Source organism: Narcine bancroftii, chromosome 11 (genome assembly GCF_036971445.1).
Source record: "Narcine bancroftii isolate sNarBan1 chromosome 11, sNarBan1.hap1, whole genome shotgun sequence".
In the NCBI taxonomy this organism is placed as follows: Eukaryota; Metazoa; Chordata; class Chondrichthyes; order Torpediniformes; family Narcinidae; genus Narcine; species Narcine bancroftii.
In genome coordinates this window covers 84,433,157-84,459,364 of record NC_091479.1, presented here as the reverse complement: position 1 = coordinate 84,459,364, position 26,208 = coordinate 84,433,157, and the positions used below count along the sequence as shown (strand labels likewise).

General features: G+C 38.1%; 1 protein-coding gene across 11 annotated transcripts in view; it reads left to right on the top strand.

The window, feature by feature from the left end:
• The window catches only part of immp2l (inner mitochondrial membrane peptidase subunit 2), a 454,378-nt gene that overhangs the window by 221,539 nt on the left and 206,631 nt on the right, over positions 1-26,208 (top strand). For all 11 annotated transcript variants that reach the window (XR_011346674.1, XR_011346676.1, XR_011346675.1 and 8 more), the window contains exon 5: positions 16,320-16,385. Coding sequence is in view for 7 of the 11 variants with exons in the window: in XM_069903806.1 (XP_069759907.1) it covers positions 16,320-16,385 (66 nt within the window). In the remaining 4 variants the exon portion in view is untranslated. The remainder of the gene's footprint in view (positions 1-16,319; positions 16,386-26,208) is intronic.

Genomic DNA, 26,208 nt, shown 5'->3' with positions numbered 1-26,208 from the left:
CAAGCACTCAATGTTACAAAATCAACTTCTTCCTCTCTGCCATCAGATTTCTGAATGGACAATGAACCACATCCACTACTATAGTGTGGATTTTGGATGATCATGTGACCTCTCCAACTGGAACCTGGTGGGAGTATTGATAGTGGAGGGTCATATGCCTCTCCATCTGGAACCTGGTGAGAATGTGGATTGTGGAGGGTTGCATTAACTCTCAGTCTGGAACCTAGTTGGGAGTCTCATCACCTGCTAATCAAGGTTGGACTCTGCACACCCATTATTGCATACATAACATTGGCCCCTTTAATCACCTAGTAATTACCTGGGTCGGACCCTCTATCTTACTGTACTACAAAGTCCACCACGCGCAGTAGCTGTTTTTCCTTGCCTTTGGTCCTGAGATGAACTCTGCTCCACTCCATACTGTGGGCAACACTAGGATCGGTGCTGTTAGAAATAATTTGAGCTGTGCCCACATTAGACAAGGAATGGCAGGTAGCATATTATAATCCTTGATTGTAATAAGACTTTTTTTTCTTTGGCTTGGCTTCGCGGACGAAGATTTATGGAGGGGGTAAAAAGTCCACGTCAGCTGCAGGCTCGTTTGTGGCTGACAAGTCCGATGCGGGACAGGCAGACACGATTGCAGCGGTTGCAGGGGAAAATTGGTTGGTTGGGGTTGGGTGTTGGGTTTTTCCTCCTTTGCCTTTTGTCAGTGAGGTGGGCTCTGCGGTCTTCTTCAAAGGAGGTTGCTGCCCGCCAAACTGTGAGGCGCCAAGATGCACGGTTTGAGGCGTTATCAGCCCACTGGCGGTGGTCAATGTGGCAGGCACCAAGAGATTTCTTTAGGCAGTCCTTGTACCTTTTCTTTGGTGCACCTCTGTCACGGTGGCCAGTGGAGAGCTCGCCATATAACACGATCTTGGGAAGGCGATGGTCCTCCATTCTGGAGACGTGACCCATCCAGCGCAGCTGGATCTTCAGCAGCGTGGACTCGATGCTGTCGACCTCTGCCATCTCGAGTACTTCAACGTTAGGGATGTAAGCGCTCCAATGGATGTTGAGGATGGAGCGGAGACAACGCTGGTGGAAGCGTTCTAGGAGCCGTAGGTGGTGCCGGTAGAGGACCCATGATTCGGAGCCGAACAGGAGTGTGGGTATGACAACGGCTGTGTATACGCTTATCTTTGTGAGATTTTTCAGTTGGTTGTTTTTTCAGACTCTTTTGTGTAGTCTTCCAAAGGCGCTATTTGCCTTGGCGAGTCTGTTGTCTATCTCATTGTCGATCCTTGCATCTGATGAAATGGTGCAGCCGAGATAGGTAAACTGGTTGACCGTTTTGAGTTTTGTGTGCCCGATGGAGATGTGAGGGGGCTGGCTGATGGAGGACTTCAGTTTTCTTCAGGCTGACTTCCAGGCCAAACATTTTGGCAGTTTCCGCAAAGCAGGACGTCAAGCGCTGAAGAGCTGGCTCTCAATGGGCAACTAAAGCGGCATCGTCTGCAAAGAGTAGTTCACGGACAAGTTTCTCTTGTGTCTTGGTGTGAGCTTGCAGGCGCCTCAGATTGAAGAGACTGCCATCCGTGCGGTACCGGATGTAAACAGCGTCTTCATTGTTGGGGTCTTTCATGGCTTGTTTCAGCATCATGCTGAAGAAGATTGAAAAGAGGGTTGGTGCGAGAACACAGCCTTGCTTCACGCCATTGTTAATGGAGAAGGGTTCAGAGAGCTCATTGCTGTATCTGACCCGACCTTGTTGGTTTTCGTGCAGTTGGTTAATCATGTTGAGGAACTTTGGGGGACATCCGATGAGCTCTAGTATTTGCCAAAGCCCTTTCCTGCTGTAATAAGACTACACAATTGCTAACATCGGTAGTCCGATGTGACTAGGTTGTACTATGTTTGTGTAAGTGAAAGCAGTTGATGGTATCAGTAGTGTTAAGTCAAATGTGACTGATTTTTTTTTTTACGCTGTGTTTGTATGAGTGTAAGCATTTACCAGTATCGGTAATGTTAAAACCGATGTGACTGATTGTACTGTGTTTTGTGATTGAGAGTCCCAAATACACCCAAGTGCTTTCCAGAAATAGTCCATGCTAATTACTGATATTGTTCTAATTATGAGTTTAGGGTTAGTAAGTTGGGCATAAATCTTGCTCCTGTTTGCTATACTAGGTTTCTAAATGAAAACCTGCAAACTTGAATATGGTATACTCAACAATATAGTCACCTCACAGTTGCTCAGAAGGTTCATTAAAGATAAGGGCCACTTTAGTGAGCTATCACACAATTTTCAGTGATTGTAAAACCTCGCTTTATATCTAGAGAAAATAAATGCTTTTTACAGAGAGAAAGATGCGAAGAAGTTTGGAGCGCTGGATAATTCCTACTTGATTACTTGTACACCACACGCCATACTCTAGAAAAACTGAGATGGTTATAAAGTTTGAGAGTTGTTTTCCTGGGACATGGAGATCAATGTTATGCTTTCTTTCAATGAGCATTCAACAATCCCTATTTTGAGTCATTGATACTGCAATGTAAAAGACTAAAGATTGCAGTGGTGTAACCTGCTGGAACAGTGCAATTAAATTGAAATAGTACAGGATGGAATAAAATGAAAATTCACAATGCCAGAGCTCTCTTTTGGAATAATTATACCATTACAAAAAAGAAAACTGGAGAAACTAGAGTTGGAAAAAAGTTTTAGAAAGTTGAGAGAAATGCCAAACCTTCATTGATCAGAGGGAACACATATTTTTGTTCATGAGCTACCATCAAGTTCTTTCTCCCATGGCCTGATAACCTGACCGAATCCTAGTTTGAAAAACTTTTAATCCTTTTGGATCACTTTCACCGGAGGGTCTATCTAATCAGTGAAAAAGAAAATCATCGAGCAATGTTTTACTTAAGCTAGGTACCACAGATATTCTACAGATGATCTCGGAGTAGCTGCAGAAGTGGCTTACTATTGTAAAGATGACCCCACAAGTTAAAATTTTACTTGATTTTGGAAAACTTAAATTTCTACAGTTATAGTTGCCATCGTTCAGGTGGCTACTGAATGGCTCTGAAAGCTTTGAAAACGAATGTCTGCTCAAGAAAAGCAGTCATTAAATATGATTCAGCACATCAATGAAGATCTATAATATCAATAAATTATTATAACCATGTGTTGAACTCAGCACTAAGAGAGATGTGATGTGCCTGTAAAGATTTTTGAGAAAGGAAGAAAATTGCATTAAATAGTATAGCAAATTAAGTTGTTGAACTACATTTCTAAATTAAAGGGTAAATGATTGGTTAAATAGGTTGCAACTCAGGCAAATAAATTAAGTTACATCGTTTAGATCAATAAATATCAAATATCCCTTTAAAGATGAAATAACCCATTAATGAGGCAGGGTTTTAGAAATAATTTTCACAAAAGTTTATTTTCCTCTGCAAAGTTCTTTTTCCCCAAATGTTGCTAAAATGATAGGGAAAGGCTCAGAGTCCACAAAGACATTAACGAAAAGCAATTAATTGTACATTAACTGGAAAGCTTGGAGGTTAATAATACATCAACCCCAAATAAAACCATCTGAGAACACTAAAACAAATGAGGCTGGGGGAACGCACTCAGAATTTTTACTCAGTTCATTAGACGCCGGCACGATGTGAAAGAACCAGAAGGCAGCTTGTTTAACTTGAAATTATGGAAAGTCATAAGTTGTATCTTGTAATTACAATCATAATTATAAGGGACTACAAACCTGTTAATCAGGCTTGTGAGAAAAAATAAGTAAGAAGTGAAACAATTTTTTTAAGCTTCAAGAGATGTTAAAGGCAGTCATTTCAAGCAACATGGAATGGAAGCCAACAGGCCACAACTAATACTTGTATGAGAATTAAAAGTATTGTCGCATTGGTCAGGCAACCTGTGCTAGATAGCAATGAACGTTAGTGAAGATGGATGATCTAATTTCAGAATTGGCTCATAAAATATTATTATAACATTGCATGTAATGGTTAGTACAACACTGTTACCTTGCCAGCAACTGAGGTTCAAATCTGGCACTGTCTGTAAGGACTTTGCAAATTTTCCCTGTGTCTGTGTGGATTTCCTCTGCATGCTCTGGTTTCCTCTCACCCTTCAAACATACCAAGTTGTTGGTTCAATTGGGTGTAAATGGGCAGCACGGGCTCAAGGGCCAAAAGGGCCTGTTACCGGGCTGTATGTCTAAATTAAAGTTAAAATAAAGTTATAAGAGCTGAGAGAAATAAATAGGAAGGACTATTTTCCATAGCTGAAAGTCAAAAACCAATTAAGAGAGGAACGTGGAGATTTGTTTGCTCTCGGGTGGTAAGGGTCTGGAATTCATTGCCTGATGGAATGGTGGAAGTAGCGTCCATCGTTATATTGAAAAGTGCCCTTGATTGTGCACTACCTTCAGATCCTCTTTATTTTCCACCTATTTATTTTGTTGTGAAAAGAATCAGTTGAGTAAAAGAATATTTTTCTTGCTTTGGTGTACAGGGCATTATACCAAAGCTTACACCAAATTAAGGCAAATCTAATTCGTTATGGTGTAAACAATGGCTCAGTGGTAACATCCTAACTTGCATTTCAGTGGCTGGTGTTTGCTCTTTACAACTTCATTGATGCTATCCTTGCATTGTGGCAGTAATTTCATTTGAGCAGTACTTTATTGGCTGAAATGCATTTTAGAATTTACAAAATTCATGTTATTGTTTACAGAAGTTGCCAAAAAACACTGTACAATAGTTATTTTCTTCATGGTTCGTCATGACTGAACATCAAAACACGTCTGACAAGATGGACGTTGTTCAGAGAACTGGTGAGGAGGTAGAGCAGGGTTCTTTGTGCAGGATGTAAATGAGACATGAAGCCAAGGCTTTCTATCAGGAGATAAAATGCAGATCTGAAATGCTGAGTCTGCAGTTGTCTAATCATGAGAAGAATCCAGGAATGTAAACTGCTGATAGAAGGGGAAGGATGGCTTGGTCATTTGCAGCAAAGGGTGTTGAGGACGAGATGATATATTGTGGTTGCAGCCATGCGAGATGTCATTTGCGTCTTTGTATCCTGTGGCAACAGCCAAAACCTGCTTAAAGCAATTTAAACACTGAAATACAGAAAAGGGAGCCATAGATTACCTGGCAGGACAGATTCCAAACCCAATGAAGAGAGCATTAATGGTGCAGATCCTGAACTTAAAGAGCAAAAATTTATTGACAGGAACTAAGTATACTTGTAAGTATACTTGAATTCCTCTAATTCTTTAATGTTTTTCTTTATTTAATGAATGCTGCAAACGCTTATGTTCTCATAAATTCCATGTATGTGGAAGGAAAATCATCAATGAATATTTGTGAATCTTCTTCCACATGTTGAGCAGATGGTGCAGTACTGTATTATGTCAACCTGGAAATCAGAAGGTAGCCTGAGAATACAACAATGGTACATAGAAATGAATAAATGTATTCCATTGGAAAAAATAACATATAATTTACGAAATAACATCACAGTATTCGAACATATTTGGGAACCATACATTGAACACAACAGAGAGGTCCTACCGCGGACCTCCACCGCCTAAAATGACAGAAGGAGAAGACGACGAAATGAACTGACCCAGTATGTAAAAGTGGATGACAAAAATTTCTTGTTTATTTTCATTGTGATGACATTGTTTAATGTATCATATGTTGAATGTTGAGTGGGTGGGGGGGGGGTGGGGTGAAGAAGGGAGGGAAGGGAGGGGAGAAAAATGACACTGTATATTCAAGAGGGAAATGTTTGTATTTTGGTCAGTATGGTTCATAGTGTGGGGGAAAAAAGAGCATTTATGAGCTGTGCTTATAAATTTTTTAAATTATAATTGAAATATTGATAGGTAGCTTTGTTTTTGGTTAAATATAGGATTGATTCACCATCTTATTGTAGTCAAAATCTTTTTTTGGATTATTGATTGCCTTAACACAATGTCAATACTTTTGCCCCACCATTTTGTTCGGGCAGCTGTCACGTTTTGCTTCTAGCCTGAAACATTGGTTCTTTATCTTTGCTATATAAAGTACACAGTTTGACCTGTTGAGCTTCTCCAGTAATGTGTTTTTACTTTTATGTCAATCATTTGAATGAGGTAACTCTGTTGAAGCTCATTGATTTAGATTGTGGTGATCTCTAATATTCTACATGTTTAAAGCGGAAATCGGTTCTTCTAAAACTGTCGTCCTCTTACTTTAAGCAATTAATGTTTTGAATAATTTACTACTTCAGCTAGAAAATTAATTGAGCAATTGTTACAATTACTTCATGGCTTCCCAGCATTGATCTATTTTAACTGATGGATTTAGGTTTTCAATTAAAGAAAAATGAACAACAATGAAGCTCCATTTTTACATGCCCAAGTTAAGATCATTTCAAGTAAATTGAAATTCAATTTTATGTTGAGTATTCTGAAATGTGTTGTTTTCAAATCTAGAGAGCTTTCTAGTGAATAGTAGTGTATGGAATAGTGTAATTTAAGTATTCGGTTTTATCAGTACACTTGGGAAGTATTACACCATTGTTGCACTTTCATAGTGATGGTGAGAATTCTTCCCACCAATATTTATTTCCCTTGTATTCTTGCATCTTATTCTAAATAATCTTGAGTACATTTGAACCATTTGGGAAAAAAATAATGTTCATATAGGCTGAAGATTGAATTGACAGAACTCCATTTTATGTTGTCAAAAGCAGCTTTATACTTGTTATTTTTTCTGTCTTGTTCATCATCTTGACCATGCCAGTGGGAGGACAGATGCAATCAGAGAGCAGGCAATTCATAGAAATAGGGTAAAAATGTGGGCAAGTTCACCTGGATATAAGTTATATACATCCTATCAAAGTTTGAATAGCATTGACAGCTAAGTAACAAGCTGGCATCTTGAATAGGCAGTGACACAGGCCGTGAACAAAGGTGGGTTGGAATGATAACTTTTAAAGCAGAGAATATTTTGTCTGCTTTACTGATTTGACAGAAGCCACATTGGGTGCAAGTAAGACTTAACTTCAATGTAGAATTTAAAAATACCCTGAAGCTCGAACTTGATGATCTTTTATTTTTGTGATTGTGGCATAAGCCCATCTTGCCCTTGTGCAGTAATGAAATCGTGATAGGTAACTATGCCAAATTTTATGCTTAGCTTGTAGAAATTTGTTTTCAAAACCAATGAATAGCAGATGAGAATGTGAGTCCACAGTATGAATCACATGCTGGCTGGTGCTCTGGTACTAGATTCAAGAGACTAGGTGTTTAGGGAGAGATAAAAAGCTATCAATAAATTTAACAAATTATTATTCTGCAGGTGACATACCATTAGATCTAGCTTGACCATCCTTACAAAAATTAGCAATCAGCAATGAAAAAAAGACTCTTTTGAGTGTGAAAATCTTGAAATATAAATTTTTCTGGATTTCTGAAATGATTCATGAGTTTGACCTACATATTTCAGAATTTATTACTTCTCAAACTCCCATTTTATTTAGTACTTTTCAAATGTAACAGCAAAATATCATAGATATTGCAAACAAAATAAAATGGAAATAGCTAAAAATACCTAAAAGTTGGGTAATCTCTACTATGCGAGAAACAGAGATGATGTTTTAGATATACATGATATTTGTAGAGTGGATTAAAATCTTGTCAGCTGCTCATTATGATATATTAATATAATGTTTGAAGCATTTAGCAAGTAATTAGAAGATGATACAGTGAAGTCATCATCAACTTAGTAAAATATAGGGCAAGCTTTTACCTTAAGAACCAGTGAAAATAGATGGGATTACAATTTGCAGCACTAAGAATTTGTCTTGGAGCAGATTTCTGTCCATGCACTACAAACTCATCCCTTCAATATACTTTCTGAATTTATACATGATACAAAATTTCTATTTTAAAAGTTTAGTTTCGGCTTTGAAAAATTAATAATTTTCTTCTCAAGATTGGTTTAAAAATTAAACCAATTTATGAACTCAATACTAAAAAGTTCTGCTCATCAGATGTGAGTTAAGCCCTGAACTATTTCAGAGCAGGCTGTAATGTATTGTTGCAAAAACACACAGAAATGCTTGGGGAACTCAGCCAGTCTCAGTGACTACAGGAGGCAAAGATATATTACCAACGTTTCAGGCCTGAGCCCTTCCTCAAAATATAAGCAAATAGCAGGAAGGTATCTGAATACCTTGAAAAAGGGCTCAGGCCCGAAATGTTGGTAATATATCTTTACCTCCTATGGACACTGCGAGTCTAGCTGAGTTCTTCTAGCATTTCTGTGTGTTTTTACTACAATCACAGCATATGCAGACATACGTGTTTCACTCTAATATATTCTCTGGAAGCTTGGTTCATTTATGTAGAAGCAACATTTTTTCGAATGATTAATCTTTCCCAATCAAAGATGAATAATTTCCTTGAAGATGTTGTTTGTTCAAGGCCACTCAGAAGCCATACGTGTAAGTAAGTTACTATTGTCCACGTCAGATCCATATTGTCAAGTACAACCAAACACAAAATTTCATTCTAGTCTTTAGAAATGTATGTGTTACCAATGAATGAATGCATACATTCAAACCTCTTTGGTTTGGCTCTGAAGTTGGTTTAGCTTTTGGTCCAAGTGATTTTTACAGATGGAGCCGAAATAAAAGCATGTTAGTAAGTTTAAACCAAAATGAGAACGTCATTCTTATGTTGATAAAGGATACACTAAAAGTCCAAAAATCCAGATGCTAGAAATATGGACCACCTGAGATTCCAGACTTCTGGAGAACTCTCAAACTTTTAAATATAGTGAGTTTACTATCAAAATGGACCTGTTCATCTTTACTTAAATATGAATTTAAAAAGAATTCCCTGACGATATGGAAAATCCAGAGTGGGCCAATCCCTGAGTAGACTGGATTTTAGGACGTTTACTGTATATTTAAGAATTATAATTCAGCCTTGGGCCAGAAAATTTGATCATGGAATATTTCAGCAAATAAATTTGAAAGAGTAAATGGGGTTCAGAGTTGTCAACCTGACCATCCACTTCCTGGTCAGATATCAAGCTGAACCATGAGGCTTGCTTAAAAATTGGGCACCAACCTGGCAAAGCTAAGCAATGGAAGCAACATGTATCCACAACCTAGCATTCTACAACAGCAGATCAGATTTAAGCTCTCTAGTTCTACCACATCTTACTGTGAATGGTGGTAAACTTAAAAAAACCTAGTAGAAACCAGTGACTCCATGAACAACCTGACCACAATGATGGAGTGAGAAAGAATTGGCTGTAGCATTTGCAGCAATCCTCAGTCAGAAGTGACATGTGGATGACCCATTTCCCAAACACCACAGAAAGAAATATTTAGCCAATTGATTTCAAATGGCAACTGTAGAATGAACACCATGAAGGCTATGTGTTCATTGATGGTCTTCATAATTATCTTGTCTACTAAAATTAAGGAAAAGCTAATCAGCCCCAATAGGCAACTCTGAGTCATTATAAGAATGAAAGGTCATCACTCTTATAGTTAAACTTCTGTGGCTCAGAAATAACATGACATGTCAACCTGGATACCACCAGGACGTCTTGATGATGAACATGATTAAAACTTTACTCCAAATGTGAACTGAAGAGTTGAGATTGATTGCATGTGGGGTGCTCAAAATGATTGAAATGTGTTCTACTCACAACTGCTCAGAGGCCTGTCCAAATGCTTCACACCTTGATGATATTCAAGGTGGGTCAATAAATAGTAAGTTAGCCTTGTGTTGTACAAGTGCTTTCCAAAGACATTCTCCAGTGAGAATGAGTGTAGCCACCTTCCTTTGACATTCGATGGCATCAACATTTCTTAATACCCTCCAGAAATAATGGACCGGAGACTCAGTGGGACAAGATATAAATATACAGTAATGAAAAGAAAGTAAAACATGAAAATCTGCAGACACTGTGGTTAAAGTAAAAACACAAGTCTGGAGAAATTCAGCAGGTTTGATGCAAATGACTGACTTCCTAATGACTCAGAATTGTTTCCCACCCATAAAGATGTCAGGAATGTGAGGGTATGATTCTGCTAGGGTGTAGCATCAACAATATTGAAGAAGGTTGATGCCAGACCAAAGCACCCAGTCAGTTGTCACACCATAATAATTCACTCTTTCTACTGTTGGTGCCACATATTTTTAACCAAAAGCACATTCCACACTCCCAATTGATACAACTTTGAAGAGAATTAGCCGCAGCATGGTGGGTGCAAGTTCTTCAACAAGTTAATAACCATCCTGACTTGGAAGCAGATTGCTGTTCTTTCATTGGGCCAAAGTCTTGGAACACTCTACCAAGTACAGCCTCACCTTGGAGCTCTAGCCGTTTATAAAAAAAAAAGCAGCTCACCTTTACTTTCTCAAGACTAAATAAAAGGATCTGATCACAGAAACTGAGAATACAGGTCAGATTAAAAATGTTACTATTCCAATAAAACATCAAATGTGGTGACTATTTTCATGGGTGTAATTTTACAAGGCAAAAAGTGTGATAAATGCCAACTAGTCTGTTTGGACATAACATTGTAATATCAGCCAAACCTATTTCAGAGGCATTATAATTATTATAACTTACGGCATTAAGCAAGCCATGAGGTTAATTATTTTAGTCCTTACAATGACCACATTAGGTAATGCATCAAATTAAGTAATTATTCCAAGCCATTTAAAAGATTAAACTATTAATCTTATTTAATGTAGTGGAACATCTACTTGGAATCACATAGAACTGATGTTAAATACTGGATATAAAATCATCTTTAAACAAAAATCCCATTAAAAATGAAACCAAGAAAATGTATTTTAAATCACTGATGTTCACTCGACTTCTAAATATTCCTTGTTGCTGATGAAGGTATAAAAGACTGAAGTCTGCACCTCCTGATTCAAGAACGGTTTTTATTGACAGATCTTATGCTCTTGAAACTCCCAATGCTACCATAACACTACGCCAGATCCAGGACCACCAAAAATCTGTATGCACTATTTTAACATCACATTTTTCTTACACAAACTGCAAATGTGAATGTTTATTTGTTTTATATTTATCATATTTTTCACTCATGTAATTTAAATTATATTTATTTGTATATTTTACATGTGTACCATGTGGTGCGCCGTTAGCCAGAATCAGACACACACAAAGATAAAGACTGTACAACAGGGTTTAATCCACAAAGACTTGCACAGAGCTAGGCTGGCTGTGGCTGCAGCAACTCTGAGTGAGGCCTCGGGAGGCCGGCGCAGGCTTATATCCCGGAGGGTGATTGACACTCGACTGGGTGGGCTTGATCCATTCAGGCCGACTGATTGACAGCCGGCCAGGTGTTGTCCAGTCCCTTTACACTCCTGCAGGTACAGAGGTTGCCCCCTACAGTAGGCCGGTGGTGTATCACCACATACCAGCAGTAAGCTAGAACTTCAGTGCATCTACACAATGTGCTTACATAAATGACAATAAAGTTTCCTTCATTCACTTTACCTTCCACTATATACCCCTCTTCAATTATAGTAACAACACTGCACTGCATTTTGTTAATTGGCAGAAGAGGACAACAGAAAGATTTAATGTGCCAAATTTAATGTCAGAATATGCGTACAGAATTGAACCAGGTATACCCTAGGCTGTGTACTGCTTTAAATCATTGTTGTAATGGAATGGTAGACCAGATTTTAATTAGAGAAGCATTAAAGTCAAACATCACATTTTGAGAATTTTTATTGCATCCAGACCAATCTCTCTTTCCAATTTAATTTTAATTAACATGGAACTAAACTGGAACAAAGTCTAATAACACAGGAGGTTGTTCATCCCATCATGCATCTCACTCTTTCCCCATGTTCCATCAAATCCTTTACTCTTCAAAAATATCATCAATATAATTTTGAAAGTTTCTGTTCCACCATCTATTTGGGATCTATATTCCAAATCATAGCTGCTTTGCAAAAAATGATTTGCTTCATTATATCTGATTTATTTTGTGGCTTCTGGTTACCAGCCCACAATGAATAATGAGAGGAGTGACGTGAACTGTGAGAAAACAAGAATTGAAAATGTTTTAAAATTTCATTCTGAGAATTTCATTCACTGTTTTGTTTTTAGTCCCTGATGACTTGGCTTCAAAATGATAAGATTTAAAAGTTAGATATAAAGCTTGAGCAAACTAAATACTCCTGTGAAGGGGAAAAAATCTCAATAAGGCTTCTCTGTTTTCAACACTGAGCAGAATGCTTCGGTACAAATTCAATTCTTTCATCTTTAAATTCCATATTATTCAAGTGAGCAATTTGTAGAAATTGCTGGAAACTAACATCAAATAATGTTATTTTATATATTTATATATAAATAAATTTATACAGGTCTCATTAATGTAATAATCTGTGGCAAACATACTCAAATCTGTCATTCTGAAATCTGTAGATAATTTGAATAATCCTTGAATTCGGGTACATGGATTGTAAATGCATGAAGAGCTCATTGCCTCTGGTACAGCCTGCAAAGATACACAGTGGCCAGAGCAGACATTGTTAATCCACTGCTGAGAATTTGCACACCTCAGCAGAAGGCTAAGAATGTGAGTTTACAATGTGCCTCCATTGATCCTGAAGCCAACGTGCACTGTGACTGAGAACATATCTTAGAAGTCAGTCTGATGCCACACAAGAAAAAATAACACTGCCTTGGTGAATTTCCATTGCTGCTGGTCTGCGACATAATAACGTACGCACTGCACAGAACTGAGTAGAGTGGAAATAGTGCGACCCAATGTTGAATGTTATTCTAAAATGGATATGTTAGGGACATAGCTCTCTCTGCAGCAACTAATGTAATTAAATGCATTTGTTCATATCAAGAAATTGACAGAACATAATTTAGTACAAATGTGCTGAAAACAGAAAAATAATTAGTGGAAAAATTAGGAAAACACATTCATTGGGCCCAGGGCTAGAAAAATTATCATGTTTTCCTAAAATATCACCTCAGTTTTAAACAAATTAAAATGGTGTTTGATGTGAAACATACATTGAGAATCTAGTTTCAATTTAGGAACATTTTGGGTAGGTACCAAAGATGTTTATTAATTAGTCCTATTTTTAGGTAATTTCTTTTTTTTTTACCTTTGGTTCAAGATAGTGGTTATTCACAGTGGTTAAATATAGGTATCCAATCTTTTTTAGATATTTTTACTGATCAAAATCTTGTTTCTTTTGAACAATTATCCGCCAAATTTAAAATACCTAGACACCATTTTTTTTGCTATTTACAGGTTAGGAGCGTTTTAATTCTTTAATTTTGAAGCTCCCCAAAAACCTAGAACCTAATATGATCATTTTCAACCTAATTTCAAAGGCGTGGTATCTGGGCTTTATGAATTACTTCTAAATTCTAGGGATAATTCCCTGGACAGAATTTAAAAACTGTGGGAACAAGATTTTCAACAGCCATCATCACACAATTATTCCTGCTCAGTGTTCAATGAGATGGCCGCTAGTCAAAATGTGCCATTCCTTCAGTTTTCCACACACAAGAATCTCTCCACACACGTGTCCCTGGAAAAAGCAACCAATGTTCTTTCTCCTCTCCAAAGTCGCAAATTTGGGTACACCCTGTATTAGCTGTTGCCACCCGGTCTCTCCAAACTTGTGAATGATTGCAGCGTATACTAGCTCTTAAAGTGAAATTCACACTAAATGAAATGGGAGCTCGTAATAACATGTTGTGTAATGTAACATTTTGCATTGTATTAAAAACTTTGTTGATCAGTGAAGTTTTTAAATGCGATGCAAAATATCACATTAAACATACAATACACATCAAAGAAAGTGCACATATTTATTCTGCTAAATGTAAACAAAGTGAAGCGTAATTTTTTTTCACATTTATGTAGCAGCTAATCTTGCAGCGTCTGTGTTGAAAATAGTTCAACAGAATGATTTCAGAACACTATTCCTCACCTGATGCCTTTGCTCTAAAGTTTCATATCATGTCCTTTTCCTTGTTCTCCACCTATTTCCTTTCATTCATCTCCTGAATATGTTGGCTAACACCCACATATGATTTCAGATATCAGACTGTTCCCAGGGCTATCCCTGAGTTGTCATTATTCATGTCCGGTCTAGCACAGCGAACACCAGCGGGCTTTCAACAACCTCTGTTATAGCCCGATCATTTTGCATAATACCGATGGACTTTAAACTGGCTGCTCTAGTCGCAGTTTCCATGCATATTTGATAGTGTACCAAGTGATTAGATTATATAGTATAATCTTTTCATCATTGTTCTTGCACAATATGAAGACCAATGATCAGCATTTGACTGACATTCTATTCTCAACGAAAAATCTTAGGAAGAATATTTTCTGTTTTGCAATCATATAATGATCCCATTAATAAAAATGCTGCCAGCAGCTTACCTTCTTTTGAATCCATCTGTGTGTGCAAATGGTTAAACTTATCAGGTCTTTTCAAGAGCAACAGAGCTATCCCCAGGGAGGTTGAACTGCTTTTCAAGAATTTTAGATCTTTTTTAAAGTAACATTGAGACTAATAATACTCATCATTATTTACACAGAAATGGTACAGCAATTTCAAGTAAGTGGTAGTTGGAAGTAAAGCTAGTGGCAGATGTGCAGTTATACCATTAGCTTCTCAAGATCTTGAGATTTCTACCTCATTACTGAAATGTATTAAATCGGATAAAGTTCCTTTATTGGTACTGCAAACAGAAACTAAATTCCAACATTTTGCCTATTTCAGTCTACTTTTTAAATTTCATTACAATGGTTAATTACTGCCAGTATATCTTAGTAGACATGAAAATGATCTATAACATGTTTTAATTATTTCAGTATTTAAAACTATATATTTTTATTTTTGTTAAAGTTATCATCTGTTTGTTTTTGTCAACCAGACAAATCTTCCCTGTTCTTTCAATTTCCATGCCTGATTTGGAATAAATTCATCCTTTGCTAATCTGCGTCATCTTCTAATATCACATTCCTTCGATTTAATTTGTTGAGGGGATGAAAAGTTACAGTTGCTTGCCTTGTTTGTCCAGGTTCCAGATGACCAGGTCCATTTTCCATGCAGTCAGTAAATTAAAGGCCAACTACAATATCCTAAAACAAATGAGTATATACTAACTGCATTGAATTTGAGCAGGCCTTTCTTCTTGTAGAACAGAGTTTTGTGCGAGGTGTTGGGTAATAAATATATATTTAAATAATTAAGGAAATATTAGATTAATATTTAGTACAATTTCAGAAAAATTCTTGTCTAATATTTGAATGCTGTCCCTATGAGAAGCAGATGCAGAATTATGAACCAATCTTTCTTTGCAATTTAACATATTATTCAGCTTCACAACTGTGGTGGTACACCACCGGCCTACTGCAGGAGTCAACCTCTGTACCTGCAGGAGAGTAAGGGGACAAGACAACAACTGGCCGGCTGTCAATCAGTCAGCCTGAATGGATCAAGCCCCACCCGGTCAGGTGTCAATCACCCTCCGGGATATAAGCCTGCGCCGGCCTCCTGAGGCCTCACTCAGAGTTGCTGCAGCCACAGCCAGCCTGGCTCTGTGAAAGTCTTTGTGGATGACCTTGTGTGTGTCTGATTCTGTCTAACAGCGCACCACAACAACCTATATTAATGATTTCATTTTTGTATGACAAAATTTTTGTTCAGATTGAAACCATTTGATTTTCATATATCTATTCAAAGAGTTATTACTGAGGCATTACAAATTGTTTTGGAGGGGTCACTTCAAGACAATTGGTCCATCTACGCACTTTATATTCTGCTACAAAGATTTCTTTTTGGAAAATAATGTTAAATTTTATACTGAATATTTTTAGTTAATTGAACATCTGTGTACATTAGTTTGAGATGTAGTGTCCTGAATACTTTAAATGAAAAATGGGAATGTTTATCTCTAAAAGGAATACTTAAATTGTCCATATGCCCATCTTTAAATGATTTCATGATGCACTTTATCACAATACTCAGAAGTTATTTCAAAAGCCTCATCGTTGCTCAGTCTTTTTTTATGTTACTTTTGGATGATAGATTCTTATAAGATGAAACTTCACAGTAGATCATAACTCTGATTGATAGGTCTTGTCAAGGAACATAGCAGCTTCCATATGGCTTTAATGGTCTCTGTTTTAAAATTTGAATGAGTTCTTTTAAACCAGTGGGATGGTGGAGGACAGATTGAATAACCTTGTTCTTTTATTTCAGGTCACCTAAAAACCCAGATCAGAAAATAATCAAGCGAGTGATTGCCCTTGAAGGAGATATCATCAGGTAAGTATTTTGTGCCCTAATGACGATGTTCTTTAGATTTCACTTACAAGTGACAGTTAATCACATCAAAATGTTCATTCTGAATTCTTGTGATTGCCATGGTTACACATTGGGAAGACTCTAATACTAGGCTGCTTTTCTAACAAAAAACTGTTTTCCATGTTCTGATCTCTGAATTCTGAACTAATTTACTGCTACTAAAATTCTAAACAGCAGAATTTCCCTCTGGCTGTGCTAATGTATCATTTGTCAATTTAATTGTTAGTTTTGCATGCCAGGTAAATATGCTTGCTAAGTGATATTTATCATAAATCTTACATTAAAATGGTGTACCTTTGCAATTTTACATTGCAAGGTGATCTTGAAATGAAAGTCCAAATGGCTAGCAGTTGCAGAACTAATAGAGTTTTGAAATTGATCACCTGAGTGGTTATGAAATTAAATGAAAGAGCGATTGGAAATAAGTTATTGTTATTATTATTCATTTATTCTAATATTGATTCTTCTATATTAAATTCATCTACAGAGTAACATTGTTTTAAAATGAAATTGAGAAATGATTTGTATGTTGTTTTGTGATAGGCTCGTTCTTTCAAGAAGAACGACTTTACATGGGTTTTACACTGAACCAACTTTATTTCCCTTGAGCTGCTTCAATTAACTTCCAACCATCAATACCCTCATATGTCACTTCCAGTTTCTGCCCAACTATGTGCATTGGATGCTGAGAAATGTAGTTTTTGTTTCCAAGCATAACACATTTTGGGCTTGTTTCATGTTCTCTTGTAATGTTTTGTTTTATTAAAACATAAAATGAACTATTGAACTGTGCATTATTTTGGGCCATCTTGGTGACAAGATAATGTTATGTTCTCAACCTTTTTCTTTCCACTCACATGACTTTTTGACTTTGGCTTGGCTTCGCGGACGAAGATTTATGGAGGGGGTAAAAAGTCCACGTCAGCTGCAGGCTCGTTTGTGGCTGACAAATCTGATGCGGGACAGGCAGACACGGTTGCAGCGGCTGCAGGGGAAAATTGGTTGGTTGGGGTTGGGTGTTGGGTTTTTCCTCCTTTGCCTTTTGTCAGTAAGGTGGGCTCTGCGGTCTTCTTCGAAGGAGGTTGCTGCCCGCCAAACTGTGAGGCGCCAAGATGCACGGTTTGAGGCGATATCAGCCCACTGGCGGTGGTCAATGTGGCAGGCACCAAGAGATTTCTTTAGGCAGTCCTTGTACCTCTTCTTTGGTGCACCTCTGTCACGGTGGCCAGTGGAGAGCTCGCCATATAACACGATCTTGGGAAGGCGATGGTCCTCCATTCTGGAGACGTGACCGCTTTAAGTAATTCCTATGCCATTGGTGCTGTGATTAGTAAGGGATTGCTTTAGGTGGTATGTAAATGGGAAAGGAAAGTTGAGAATCACTGCTCTAGGCCCAATTGTTATTGAAATATTTTGCTTGAGAAAAATTATCAATGGCCCATTTCCTTTGGAGTTATGGAAAACATGCACATAACGAGTCAATTAAGAATGATTAAAACAGAGGTTTCCAAATTTTTTCTTTCCACTCACATACCACCTTAAGCAATTGTTTACTAATCACAGAACACCTATGGCATAGGAAATAAAGTAGTATATGAGTGGAAAGAAAAAGGTTGAGAACCCCTGATGTAGACTTTCTGACAGATTGAGGACATTGCACATGGATCTACCTATCTGAATTAATCTGATCCAGAGATGACAGTTTATTTGAAAAAAGTGGCTATTTTGGTTATAATTATTTTAATTATAAGTGAAAATCCAGAAAATTAGCAGGAGATCTGTAAATTATTTATTAGATATGCCTTGCTTCGTACTGGCTTTGGAGATGGTACAGAGGAGATTCACCAGGTTGGTTACAAAAATTAGTGGGTTAACTTATGAAGAGTGATTCAGTCGCCTTGGATTATTCTCATTGAACTGAACTCATTAAACCCAGGTCCATGGGTGAATTCTTTTCTAGCTTTGCCAGTAGCATCAAATGTTTAGACTGCATAAGTTTATTTGTTTGAAGATGAAGTCATACAGCATTAAAGTACGTACTCCAGCCCAACTTGTCCATGCCGAACAAGTTGCCAACATTTCTTTCTTTGAGTATAGTTTAGAATTAGCAGTATAGAAATTATTAAGTTTGGCCAGCAAAAGAAAAAAAAAGTTGTTTGTGACATCATGCATGCACTCTGACAATAACTTTGAACTTTGAAAATCCTTCAGCGTAATTCTTCCTGCTCACATGCTCATCCAGCCTTCCCTTCAGTATCTATTGTGTTCACTTCAACAATCCCTGTGTTGGGAAATTTCCTGTTCTTACCACTCTTCAGGTGAAAATATTTCTCCTGAATACTCTCCTGGATTTCTTTGTGACCAAGTTGCAATGATGGCCTTGAGTCATGTCTTCCCATATGTGGTAACATTTTCTTTATTAAAATAACATGGTTTTAGGACTTCCCTTAGGTGTACCTCAATCTTTTCTCAGGAAAAAAGATGTAGTCCAACCAGTTACTTCCTATTTCTCTACATCTCTGCACTTTCTCCAAGACTAGGTTCTGCACAATTTACCTACTTTTCAATCCTTATCCCTCTAGAAATAAGTGCAGATGAGTGGCTAGATAATTTTATGGCCAATGGTACTGATTTTCATGACTATTCTAGTATAATTGGTAACTTCATTAATTATAAAATGTTTGGCTATCCATCCCATTGGATGATGATGGTTCCTTTCAGTCAGTTTGTAGGGTCTGATATGGGGATACCCCACTCCTCAGAAAGGAGCACCTTGTGTGTGAAAGGATTTAGATGAGTAGGGAGTTGCACAGGTCCAGACCCACCCTCTCGACATCCCCTCCCGGTTCCGGTGGCATGGTGAGGTCTGAGGCGACTGGTGTACTGAATTCACTGTTGCCGTGAATGGCCAAGATCAAGCTTCAATGCAAGGGACGCCCTTTCCACGCTTCCACGGCACATGTTTGCTAAAATAAATATTATATTGCTAATTATAAAGGTTAAATTAAACTTTTCCACTCTTGAATGGAGAGATAATAGAGTACATTAACAACAAGTACATTGACATTTACCCAAGTTTAAAACCTGAGTTTCCCTTCTACTACTTTTTCCTGTCTGGAAAGACATCAATGCATTTTAGCATAACTTTTACTGCTTAAACTACGTGCAGTTTTAATTTGTCTCCAATTTTTTAAAAGACAGGTACACACAGAAAGAAAATGAGAGGGATATTACCCAAAATCAAGCAAATGGAACCACTTCAATAGGTGCATATACAGTTATATCCAAGGGGAGTGTCCTTAAAAGTAGAGGTAATGCACAGCTAATGATAGGACAGCAAGGCTCACCAGAGGGGAGACGGGCAGCTTGGCAGACATTCACCACAGGTATATATTTAAAAAGGAGGAATAAGATTAGATAGTTCAGGTCACTTTTCACAAGCAAACATCACATTATAGAAACGGGGAAAGAGGCAGGAATCAAAACTGAATCAAAAAGGAGATGGAGCAAAGTGAAAAGCCTGCTAAAGACTCCATTTCGAAATGGGTTTTGAGTTCCGAGTTCAACCTTTTTGAAATCTCTGTAGTGGCGAGTTGTTATGTTTCTCCTGAAATGGGGAAAAGAAGAATTCTTTGCAGTAGCCTCGAAGAAGGCATGTTTCATCAGAAAGACACTTTGGTTACTGACTGAAGGAAATCAGTTAGCGTGTGCAATGAACAAAGAACATCTCTTTGGCCCCAACAAAGACCTCTACCTGTTGAATGTAATGTCTGTTTAATTCTGTGCACAGTACTGACAACTGTTGATACCAATGAACTTGGAGAAGTGAACAGTAAATGACTGGACAGTGAAAATGAACTATCTTGAACACATGCACATGCTCACTTAGAATTAGGAGGGGTTAAGTTGGGTAGCTTAACCAAGTTAAGTTAAATATAACTTAATTTATATTTGTGTTAAGAAAATAAAACCAATTTTGTTTAAGTAGCCATTGTCTTGGTAAATTTCTGTTGCTGCCTAGTTTTTGAATCCTTGGGGCTCGTAACAGTAGAGAAAGATACACAGTAATGAGCAAAATACATAATTTTACTGAGCCTCTAAATGAGTCTACTGTTTAATTGATAGTTGAGGGGTAGTAACTATTCTTGAACCTGGCGGTACGAATCTGTAGCACCTGTACCTCCTTCTTGATGGCTGCAGCGAGAACCGAGCATATACTGGGTGGTGTGGATCCTTGATAATTGATGCTGCTCTCTGATGGCAATGTTACATGCAGATATTCTTGAGGTGGGGGGGGGGGGGAAAGAGTTTTCCTAGGCTGAGTCCACTACCTTTTGCAGGATTTTTTGCTCAGAGATATTGGTGTCAACATACTTTCCACCACTCATCTGTAGAAGTTTGCCAATGTTTCTGTTGACATACTGATCGTCTGCCAACTCCTGAAGAAATAGAGATTCTGTCATTCTCCGATATAGTAGGACATTCATTGGAGCGACTTCATCTCTAACATCGAAGTACTCGAGATGGCAGAGGCCAACAGCATCGAATCCACGCTGCTGAAGATCCAACTGCGCTGGGTAGGTCACGTCTCCAGAATGGAGGACCATCGCCTTCCCAAGATCGTGTTGTATGGCGAGCTCTCCACTGGCCACCGTGACAGAGGTGCACCGAAGAAGAGGTACAAGGACTGCCTAAAGAAATTTCTTGGTGCCTGCCACATTGACCACTGCCAGTGGGCTGATCTCGCCTCAAACCGTGCATCTTGGCGCCTCACAGTTGGGCGGGCAGCAACCTCCTTTGAAGAAGACCGCAGAGCCCACCTCACTGACAAAAGACAAACCCAACCCCAACTACCCAATTTTCCCTTGCAACCGCTGCAACCGTGTCTGCCTGTCCCGCATTGGACTTGTCAGTCACAAACGAGCCTGCAGCTGACGTGGACATTACCCCTCCATAAATCTTTCTCCGTGAAGCCAAGCCAAAGAAAAGAAAAAGGGCCCAGAAATTTAAAGTTGTTGATCCTTTCCACCTCAGATCTCCCAATGATTGCTGAATCGTATTCCTTTCCTAAAGTCTGCAATTTGTTTCTTGGATTTGGTGACATCGAGGAGAGTTTGTTGTTAATACACCATTCAGTCTAGTTTTCAATCTCCCTCCTGCATGCTGACATTGCCAACCTTTTATAAGGCTCACTACGGTGGTATCATTAACAAACTTGTATGTGATGCTGTGTAATTTGCCACACAGTTATAGAACCATACAACAATACAGCACAGGAACAGGCCCTTTCGGCCATTCTAGTCAGTGCCAAACCTTTTTGTTTGCCTAGTCCCACTGACCTGCACCCAGTCCATAGCCCTCCATACCTCTCCCATCCATGTACCTGTCCAAATTCTACTGAAATATTAAAATTGAGCCTGCATTCATCATTTCAGCTGGCAGCTCGTTCCACGCTACCGCCACTCTCTGTGTGACGAAGTTCTCTCTCATGTTCCCCCTAAACATTTCCCCTTTTACTCTGAACCCTGGTTTGTATTTCACCTCCCCTCAGTGAAAAAAGCCTATCTACATTTATTCTGTGGATCATGATTTTTAATAACTTTATCAAATCTACCCTCATTCTTCTATGCTCCAGCGACTAAAGTCTGTTTAACCTTTTCTTGTATCTCAGTTCGTGAAGTCCAGGCAACATCCTAGTAAAGCTTCTCTGCACTCTTTCTATCTTATTGATATCTTTCCTGTAGTTAGGTGACCAAAACTGTACACAATGCTCCAAATTTGGCCTCACCAATGTCTTATATAAGTTTACCATAACATCCCAACTCCTATACTCAATTTGATTTATGAAGGTCAATATGCCAAAAGCTCTCTTTACAACCCTATCCACCTGTGACACCACTTTCAGGGTCTGTATTCCAAGACCCCTCTGTTCTATCACACTCCTCATTGCCTTACCATTTACGGTGTATGTCCTTTCTTGGTTTCTCCTTCCAAAGTGCAACAACTCACACTTGTTTGTATTAAATTCCATCTGCCATTTTTCATCCCATTTTTTCCAGCTGGTCCAGATCCATCTGCAAGCTTTAAAAATCTTCTTCACTGTCCACAACACCTCCAATCTTAGTGTCGTCTAGACATTTGCAGATCTATTTTACCACATTATCATCCAGATCAATGATATAGATGACAAACCATAATGGTCCCAGCAGCAATCTCTGAGGCACACCACTAGTCACAGGCCTCCAGTCTGAGAAGCAATCATCCACCATAACTATCTGGTTTCTCCCATTTAGCCATTGTCGAATCCAGTTCACTATTTCACCATGAATATCTAGCATCTGAATCTTCCTTACTAACCTCTCATGTGGGACCTTGTCAAAGGCCTTACTAATGTCCATATAGACAACATCCACAGGCTTTCCTTCATCAACTTTCCTGGTAAGCTTGAGAAACTCTATAAGATTGGTTAAACATTACTCACCACACACAAAGCCATGCTGACTATCCCTAATCAGTTTCTGGCTATCCAAATAATTCAATCTCTTAGAACACCTTCCAATAATTTACCAGGCTCAGTGTCAGGCTCACTGACCTATAATTTCCAGGGTTAGTTTTGGAGCTTTTTTAAACAACAGACAACATGAGCTACCCTCCAATCCTCTGGCACCACACCTGTGGCCAAGGACATTTTAAATATTTCTGCCAGAGCCTCTTCAATTTCTACTCTAGCCTCCCTCAAGGTCTGAGGGAATATCTTGTTAGGCCCTGTGGATTTATCTACCCTTATTTGCTTTAAGACAGCAAGCATCTCCTCCTCTTTAATCTGTATAGGTTCCATGATATCACTGCTTATTTTCCTTAGTTCCCACAACTCTGTGCCCATTTCCTGAGTGAATACTGATGGAAAAGAAACAATTAAGATCTCCCCCATCTCTTTTGGCTCTTTACAAAGCCAAAGATCTTCAAATGGCAGAACAGTTGGCATAGCAATTAGTGCAACACCTTTACAGTGCCAGTTATCAGGACCGGGTTAAAATCCTGTGCTGTCAGTAAGGAGTTTTTACATTCCCCCCATGTCTGTGTAAGTTTTCTCTAGGGGGTTTCTGTTTCCTTCCACTCTTCAAAAAGACACCAGGCTGTAGGTTACTGGGATGTAAATTGGGTGGCATGGACTCGTAGGACTGAATTGACCTGTAATAGTGTTGTATTTCTAAATTTTAAAAAATTAAATAAACGGGGATTTTTCAGGGGACTAATTTTGTTCCTTACTATTCTTTTGCTCTTAATATACCTGTAAAAACCATTAGTATTTTCCTTCACGTTGTTTGCCAAAGCAATCTCATGTCTTCTTTTATTCTTCCTGATTTGTTTCTTGAGGGTTTTCTTACATTTTTTAATACTCATCATGTGCCTCATTTGCTCTGTTGCCTATACCTGCTGTAAACCTTTCTTCTTCCAAAGCAGATCCCCAATATCCCTCAAAAATTAAAGTTCCCTATGCCTGCTAACCTTGCCTTTAATCCTGTACTCTAAAAATTTCATCTTGAAGATCCTCCACTTATCTTGTACACCCTTGCCAAAAACAACTGATCCCCAACCATTTTCTCAAAATTGGCCTTTCTCTAATTTAGAATCTCAACCCAGGGCCCAGACCCATCTTTCTCAATAATTAACTTGAAACTAATGGCATTATGATCACTGGACCCAAAATGTTCCCCTGCACATATTTCTGTCAGTTGTCCTGTCTTATTCCCTAAAAGGAGATCCAATATTGCACTCTCTGTAGTTAGGATCTCTATATTTTGATTTAGAAAACTTTCCTGAACATGGACAAGTAGAGCAGGGGGCTAAACTCACATTCCTGTGTCTCTCTGTTACTGATAGAGATTGTGGAGGAGATGTTTTTGCCAATCCAAACTAACTGGGATCCAGAGGAGAGGAAATCCAGAATCCATTTTCACACTGGGTTATTGATGCCTGGGTCTTGGAGTTTTGATGATAATGGATGAGAAGATGTTGAAGGGAGCATAAATATCAACAAGGACTGGGTGGACTGAATGGCCCAATTATGTGCCATATATGCAATGAAATTCTATGTAATCCTAACTCCAGGAAACATTATCTTGATTTAAACCACACATTTTATACATTGTGAAGTAAGCATTAGCTGTGTAACTTGCTCTTCGTCTAGTTCCGGTGTTTGAGTACATTCTCACATCTCTTGGACAAAAGAGCTCAGCACTTAGTTCATAATTTATCATTTGTCTTCACAATTATCGCCACTGACATTTCATGCTGGTAAAAATAAATCTTGAATTATTTTATTTTCTTCAATGTGCTCAGCTGGTAATATTAACTGAACCTTAACATTGAAATTGTGTGCATATAATGAGCTTTTAAATTATTTTGTTGCTTATACTGGTTGAATTGCTTGTGATAATAACTTTAACAACTGTATTTGGAATAACAGTTTTCAGAGATTGATGTTAAATAAGCATTCACACCATATAAATTTTTTCTGACTCTATCTTACAGCTTTTGGTGTATGACACTTTCTATATGTTGAAGACTAATCAGTTTCATGTATCTATTTAGAAATTAGGTCATAAAGTATTAATGAGGGAGAAATAATCTGAAATAATTACTTTGGGATATGTGCTCCAAAATTCAATATCTTTTTAAATTAAAATGCTCAACAACTTCATAGTATCATTTATATCTATATCATCCCCTTATTATCTCTTTTGGGCAAAGTTTGACTTTAGATAAAAACCAGAGAATGAATAATTTCAGAGAAGTTACTCCTCTTGCCATATGCATTTTGCAGCAATACCAAGGGGAAGTGGCAGGGGGTATAATTAAAAAAAAACATCTCAAAACTGCCCTGATTTGCAGCTGGGTCATGGAAAGTGTCTCTTCATTCTCACCTGGGTTATTGTGCTCCATGGAAATTCTGAGGTCAATTCTATGGGCTGAATGTGAACAGTGGTAAGAGGATTTACTTGCCACTGACCAGGGTACAGTTTCCCACAAGATGTTGTAAGGTATCCCGGGCTTGTCTTCAATGTTTTCATAGGGATTACCCAGGTCTTCAATATGTTTTACAGGTTTCCAACATTCAGGTGGAGCCAGCCCTTGGAATTACTCCAGGATCTTTAGGGACCATTTTACTGTAGCTCCTTGTTTTGAAAAACCTATCAACAAAGGTCCACAAATTTGGTTTTTCTTTAGCATTGAGCTTGAAATTGCTGCATTCGTTAAGAGATTCAATTTATGATAGTGATGGCCATTTTCAACCTACATAACTGAAATCAGACCAGGAAAAATTGAACTTTTGTACAAGTCAGGTCTAATAAAGATAGTCTTAGCTGAGGATTCAAGCACTTGGACTTTGTTCTGCAATATTGATGGGCAGGTTAATTTTTCAGCTGTGGTGAAACTTGGGTGGCCATTCCAAAGGACAGAGTCATAGGTTACCATAAATATATTTATATACAGTATGTTTGCATTTGTTGTTATTGCAATACTGTTTAATTTAAATATGGTATTGCAAAATGTGGTAAAATGTGGAAATATATTGTAACCTTTGACCATATCCTCCTTCACTATGACCACTCCAAGTGAACCCTATGAATGGCCAAGTATTTTTTTAAACTCATTGCCTTCACTTAACTCCAGCATGACCCACAAAGAACAGAGGCCCAATCTGGAATCAGTGGTGAATGTTAGTCAATGCTAATAATATTCTGTAGTGCACATCAAGGTAATGGAGATATCTCTCGTA